This window comes from Rhinopithecus bieti, unplaced genomic scaffold (assembly GCF_001698545.2).
Source record: "Rhinopithecus bieti isolate Rb0 unplaced genomic scaffold, ASM169854v2 scaffold_9663, whole genome shotgun sequence".
In the NCBI taxonomy this organism is placed as follows: domain Eukaryota; kingdom Metazoa; phylum Chordata; class Mammalia; order Primates; family Cercopithecidae; genus Rhinopithecus; species Rhinopithecus bieti.
This window is the reverse complement of record NW_016806456.1, coordinates 1,677,119-1,683,974: the sequence shown is the minus strand read 5'-3', so window position 1 is coordinate 1,683,974 and position 6,856 is coordinate 1,677,119. Positions and strand designations below refer to the sequence as shown.

Genomic DNA, 6,856 nt, shown 5'->3' with positions numbered 1-6,856 from the left:
AACTGAAAAGGGAAAAGGCAACTAAAGAAATGATGGAATGATTTTGTGAGGAAGTTTTAAACAGATACTTTCTTGTGATTTAGTAGGTTGGAATGTATTTGGAATAATTTATGAAAGTAAATTTTTTTTTTTGTTTGTTTTGTTTTGTTTTGTTTTGTTTTGTTTTGTTTTGTTTTTTTGAGACGGAGTCTTGCTCTGTCTCCCAGGCTGGAGTGCAGTGGCCGGATCTCAGCTCACTGCAAGTTCCTCCTCCCGGGTTTACGCCATTCTCTCGCCTCAGCCTCCCAAGTAGCTGGGACTACAGGCGCCCGCCACATCGCCCGGCTAAGTTTTGTATTTCTTTAGTAGAGACGGGGTTTCACCGTGTTAGCCAGGATGGTCTCGATCTCCTGACCTCGTGATCCGCCCGTCTCGGCCTCCCAAAGTGCTGGGATTACAGGCTTGAGCCACCGCGCCCGGCCAGTAAATTTTTTTTAAAGCAGAGAATGAACATGGATTTTTTTAAGAGACTATATACTTGTTTATTTAAAGATATAGTACAGCATAGAATTAAGAGACAAATGGAGAAGTGGTACTCATGACATTCATTTTTAGGATTAGATTGTCATAATCTGAGAAAGAACAGTGTTACTTGTAGCAGTGAAAATAAGTTTAAATCACTAATTGAAACCACTTCATCAAAGGCCAAAAGTGGAATAAATGTAGGTTTTTTTCTCAAAGTCACAAAATAATTAATAGTAATAGAAAATAGAGTTGAAATAAATTTTAATTACCACATCCTTTTATACCGGGAAACAAGCAGCTAAATAATTTACATGTGTTGAACTTGAACATTTTTTAATTTGTTAAGAACTATATTGATTTTGCTATACTTAAGAACTTAACTCACTATATGTTAAGCTTTAAAAACAGAGAAGCAGAATTGTAAGGAAACCTTGTATAATCTAGATTTTTTATTCAACTGTGGTAAAATATAATAACAAACTTCCAGTTTAATCATTTTAAGTGTACAGTTCAATAACATTACAGTTACATTGTTTTGCTGCTATCACCATCATATAAGTGGAATCCTATGTATGGTATTTGTCTTTTTGTGACTGGCTTATTTCACTTAGCATAATGTTATCAAGGTTCATGTATCTGTGTTATAGCATGTGCCAGAATTTGCTGAATACTACCCTATTTTCCTATCTAGTTTTAGCATATATAGTACATAATGGAAAATGTGATAGCCACACAGTTTTAAATATGTTTTCTTACTGGTCTTAGTTTCTTTTAATATTACAGTAATCCTGACTATTTAGAACACCAGAATTAAGCAGAAAAAGTCTCAAAGGGTGCGTGTATTTGAGGAATAGATACTTGAAGCCTGTCATTATATTACATACAATTTTTTTGTTTTTCCTTCAAGTCTTTTATTCCTAATACTACATAGGATTCTAATGATATTTATAACTGTTTTATTTTGAAGTTAATAGTGGAGGACAACTATAAGAAGGAAGGGAATGCTGCTACAGTAAGGCATTATGGAAGCACTGAGAAATGACCTTATTAATACAAAGAAGGGAAAGGAAAAAGCTATTAAGATCAAAAGCAAGAATAAAAACTAAAAAGCAGAGAGTGACTTGGTACTGTTTAGAATAAAGAATAAATAGCTGTTCTTGGCAGTAGGAACCTTGAAGACAAGTCATTTTGCAATATTATTTTGATAACAAATAATTGAGAATATTAAATGAGTATACCACATTTAAAAGTACATTTTTATCTAGATTGGTTATTACAAAGTTTTGGTGCTTAAAACTCTGAATTTTCACCTTTGTGAAGCTCCAGTCTATCCAGAATAACTGAAGATCCAGAATGACCTGAGGATTTCAGCTCATTGACGTTTTAGAACGTTAATAGTCTCCGGAATATTATATTGGCTGTTAAGAAAATTAAGCTAAAAGGGAGTAATGCTAGTATTTTTTAAAAACCTATCACCTTTCACTAACCTTTTTTTTTCTAATGTCTTCTTTATTAACTCAAATCAAAAAGACACAAGGCAGCTCAGCTCATTGGTTTTAGAGTTTGTTTATGCTTGTGGCAGATTATGTTGAATTTAAGTCCTGTCTTCCACCAAAATATCTACCTTTGGTCCTTGGGAAAGTTATGAACTAAACAGGTAGTAAGCATTGACAGGCCTTAGGAGAAAACTAAAACTCATGTAGTATGATTTTTACGCATGTACAGTTGACCCTTGAACACCACTGAGCTTAGAAGTGCCAGCCTCTCCCCTACAGTCAGAAATCTGCATATACCTTTGACTCGCCCAAAACTTACCTACTAATAGCCTACTCTTGACCAGAAGCCTTACTGATAAACAGTGGATTAATACATGTTTTGTATGTTACATATATAATATACTGTATTAAAGTAAGCTAGAGAAACTATTACTAAGAAAATCATGGCCAGGTATGGCGGCTGATGCCTGTAATCCCAGCACCTTGGGAGGCTGAGGTGGGCGAATCGCTTGAGCTCAGGAGTTGGAAATCAGTCTGGGTAACCTGGTGAAACCTTGTCTCTACCAAAAAAAAAAAAAAACATTTAGTGGGGAGTGGTAATGTGAGCTTGTAGTCCCAGCTACCTGGTGGTGGGGGCGGGGGTAGTGACTGAGGCAGGAGCCTTGAGAGGTTGAGGCTGCAAGGAGCTGTTATCACACCCACTGCACTCCAGTGTGGGCTCCAGATAGAGTGAGAACCTCTCTCAAAACAAAACAATCACAAGAGAGAATATTTCTAGTGTTCATTAAGTGTAAGTGGATCATCATGAAGGTCTTCATCCTTGTCTTCACACTGACTAGGCTGAGAAAGAGGAAAGGTTGGTCTTGCTGTCTCAAGGTGGTAGAGATGGAGGAGGTAGAAGGAGAGACAGGCACACACAGTGTAACTTATATTGAAAAAATTCATCATATAAGTGGACCCAGTGCAGTTCAAACCCTTGTTGTTCAAGGGTCAACCAATTGTTTTTTGCTCTGTGGAAAGCTTTATGGCTCTACTTCCAGTTCAGAAAGTGCTGAGCATGTGGAGGCAACTTAATTTGGCCTTCATTTTTCTGCTTATCTACATACGCGTCTCAAAGTATTGTGAACCTTTTTGTACTTGGACCTGTTGATTTGTAGTCAATTTTTAGATTTTCCTCCCTCTTCTAAAATACAGTACAACAGAATATTTGGCGTGTTTATAAACAAACATTTATACTGCCATTTCAAGAACATTATTTTGGGCTGGGTGTAGTAGTTTATGCCTGTAATCCTAGTGCTTTGGGAGGCCGTGGTGGGAGGATTGCTTGAGGCCAGGAGTTCAAGACCAGCCTGGGCAATGTAGCAAGACCCTGTCTTTAAAGAAAATTATTTTGGTAATGCTTTTAAGTGGTTATTAGGTACTTTAAAGTTACAACTCAGGTACATAAAGTTTTTTTGGGAAAATGATACGGTTTTCTTTTTTGTTTTATATATATATATACACACACACACACACACACACTCTCTATATTTCAAATTTTTGACTTTTTGTATTAACTTGATATGAAGACTGAAATTGTTGGGTAAAATTAATTGTGGTTGATAATTAAGATTAACATATGCTCTCATGAGCTTTGAAAGAGTAACCATGAGTCAGACTGCTAATATTGATCATTTATTGTGTCATTTTACAAAATTATTTTCAAGTTACAGGTTGTTATTAGTGCTGTTTGTGGCATCCTGTATAGTGTAATTAGAGATCAGTCAATATGTAGTATTTTATCGTAATTTATTTTGCCTTTTAATGTGTTTAGCCCAAAGCAGTGTCCACACCAGCACCAGCTACAACTCAGCAGTCAGCTCCTGCCAGCACTACAGCCGTTACTTCCTCTACCGCAACAACTGTGGCTCAGGCTCCAACCCCTGTCCCTGCTTTGGCTCCCACTTCCACACCTGCATCCATCACTCCAGCATCAGCGACAGCATCTTCTGAACCTGCACCTGCTAGTGCAACTAAACAAGAGAAACCTGCAGAAAAGCCAGCAGAGACACCAGTGGCTACTAGCCCAACAACAACTGACAGGTAGGAACTGGATTCTAGGAAATTCTATCTCAAAATCTGTGTTTAACAGGAACTTCATGCATTTATTTTGATTATTGTTTTGATTAAACTGACTGTATCTGCTATGTTAAGCCTTTTTTAAATGTTTGACTAAAACATATGCTGTGTCTATTTTGATAGTTTGCTAAGGAGAATATAAGTACAAATTTTCATAATCAGATTTCTGTACTGTATTGATTTGGGCAGGGTGGGGTGCAGTGGGAAGGAGGGAGCAAGTGAAAATCATTTTTTAATAGAAACGTTAGGAAATACAAATAACCAAAATGAGTCAAGGATTATAACATGACATTGCCACCCTACTCATCATTTGTACTTGATCTGTATGCTTTGTGGTCATTGTCATATATATCATAAGCATCCTTCCATGTTAGTAAATCTTTCCAGTAGTTTATACATTGTGTTTGGTTCTGACATTTGTTAGCTCTTGTAACCTGAACCTGTGGATTATTTCAATTTTTCACTGTTGTATCTGTATCTCTGTGAACTTGTATAGAAATTCAAGCTTCTGCCTGTGTAGATCTTTAGGGGAAAAAGGGAAAAGAGTGTTGGGATATTTGAGGAGCAAGAAATAATTCCTTGTGGGAAGTTGACAGCAGAGACACCTCAACTAAGTGGCTACTTAGGCAGTTAGGATTATTGAGCAGTTTAAAACAAGATTTTTTTTTTTCTCCCCAGATGATCAGGTAAAATGACCAAATGCTTAAGTCAGAGAGGTCTCTTGGTTGGAAATCATTCAGCACAATTCCTTGATCTAAGAGCATGAGTTATGTTATGACCAGCCTTCACTGGCACTACAGCTGTTTGTGCTTTGTGACTTAGAGCAACTCAGGACCTCAGAGGTAGTAGTTATATGATCCTTGCAGTCAGAATCAGACAGTGGAAAACTGTGCAGTGACTGGAAGGGTTAACAGACATGGAAATTAAGATGTATATGACAATGATCAGAAAGATACAGTTGTGATCCTTCATTTTAGTGTTCTGCCTTTGAGTGTGGTTTCTGTGTCTGACTTAGTCAACCGTGTTTGGAGGAGTCTGAGCCACCAGATTCATTGCTTACTCAGGAGTCTCTTTCTAAAGAATCGATTCCCTAAGAATATAACATGGGTTTAGGCAATAAAATATTTGCGCTGTTACTTGCTGGAACACTGCTTTAAGTATTCTGTGACACCATTGCCTAACTTGATCCATCTTTCCCATGTACAACTAGAAATGCATTCAACCCTCTTATCCTAGTGGATACCATGTAGAGTCAGGTTAAGCTGTTACATCACAGAGCTGTTGATCAGGTCTGTGTGTGAGAGGGAACTTAGAAATTTAAAAAATTGGTTCACCAAAGCACTTAAATATTGCAAACAATACGTCTTAAGTCAGTCGGCACAGTACATCTTATTCTCTTAATTGCTTTAAGCTCCTTTAAAAAAAACTTACAGTGTGAGAATTTTAAAGTTGATCAATACATTTTAATGTACTAATGCCATAGATTTAAATTTGTTTCTTCATTAACTCTTTTTTTTTTTTTTTTTTTTTGTGTGTGTGTGTGTGAGACAGAGTCTCACTCTGTCACCCAGGCTAGAGTGCAGTGGCATGATCGCGGCTCAGGTTCAGGCGATTCTCCTGTCTCAGCCTCCTGAGTAGCTGGGATTACAGGCACATGGCACCACGCCCAGCTAATTTTTGTATTTTTAGTAGAGAAGGGGTTTCGCCGTGTTAGCCAGGCTGGTCTCGAACTCCTGACCTCAGGTGATCCACCCACCTTGACCTCCCAAAGTGCTGGGATTACAGGTGTGAGCCACCACACCCGGCCCATTACTCTACTCTTATTTTCTTCCCGGAGTTNATTGTGTGTGTGTGTGTGAGACAGAGTCTCACTCTGTCACCCAGGCTAGAGTGCAGTGGCATGATCGCGGCTCAGGTTCAGGCGATTCTCCTGTCTCAGCCTCCTGAGTAGCTGGGATTACAGGCACATGGCACCACGCCCAGCTAATTTTGTATTTTAGTAGAGAAGGGGTTTCGCCGTGTTAGCCAGGCTGGTCTCGAACTCCTGACCTCAGGTGATCCACCCACCTTGACCTCCCAAAGTGCTGGGATTACAGGTGTGAGCCACCACACCCGGCCCATTACTCTACTCTTATTTTCTTCCCGGAGTTTTACTTAACGTTATTCTAAAAAGAGCCAGGATTATCTTTTCAGACATACAGAAGTTGCATAAGTAACTTGATGGTCAGTGATCCCCGAAAGCAGACACTAGAGTTTCTTAGTTGGACTTTGTATACCAACTGCTTATTCTTATTTCTGAAAATTTTACCTCAGAGAAATATCAGAAGAGAGGAACGAGAGAAACTCAGAAAACAAGCTGCTTAAATGTGTCTTAGTTCCTTTATCTTTGCTGGAAAATATCTACTGTCCTGTGAAACACAAAACCTAGTGAATAATTATGAGGAGATAAGCTGATAAGAGTTTGTGGAGTGTGGGGAAGTCTGTTGATGACCACTGACCTGACGTTTGTTATTAGGGATTTGTTTCTTTAGGTCAATTTTGTTCTTTTAAAAATTGTCTATTACAGTGCAAATTCCACTTGATACCTACCTGAGAGGAACTGCACTTGTGCCCATGACCGTATTGTTTGTAATTAAAGGACAAATTGGAATCCTAAATTGACCTGTGGTTTATTCGTAGTAGAGAACAGGACTACTCAAAGTGTAGTTGTCAATAGGCCGCATCAGCATCACTGGGAG

The 6,856-nt window shown here is 38.3% G+C and overlaps 1 protein-coding gene across 2 annotated transcripts in view; it reads left to right on the top strand.

Moving 5' to 3' along the window:
- Positions 1 to 6,856, top strand: part of RAD23B (RAD23 nucleotide excision repair protein B) — a 51,353-nt gene that overhangs the window by 21,994 nt on the left and 22,503 nt on the right. For both annotated transcript variants that reach the window (XM_017876691.1, XM_017876690.1), the window contains exon 4: positions 3,814 to 4,082. In XM_017876691.1, coding sequence (XP_017732180.1) covers positions 3,814 to 4,082 — 269 coding nt within the window. The remainder of the gene's footprint in view (positions 1 to 3,813; positions 4,083 to 6,856) is intronic.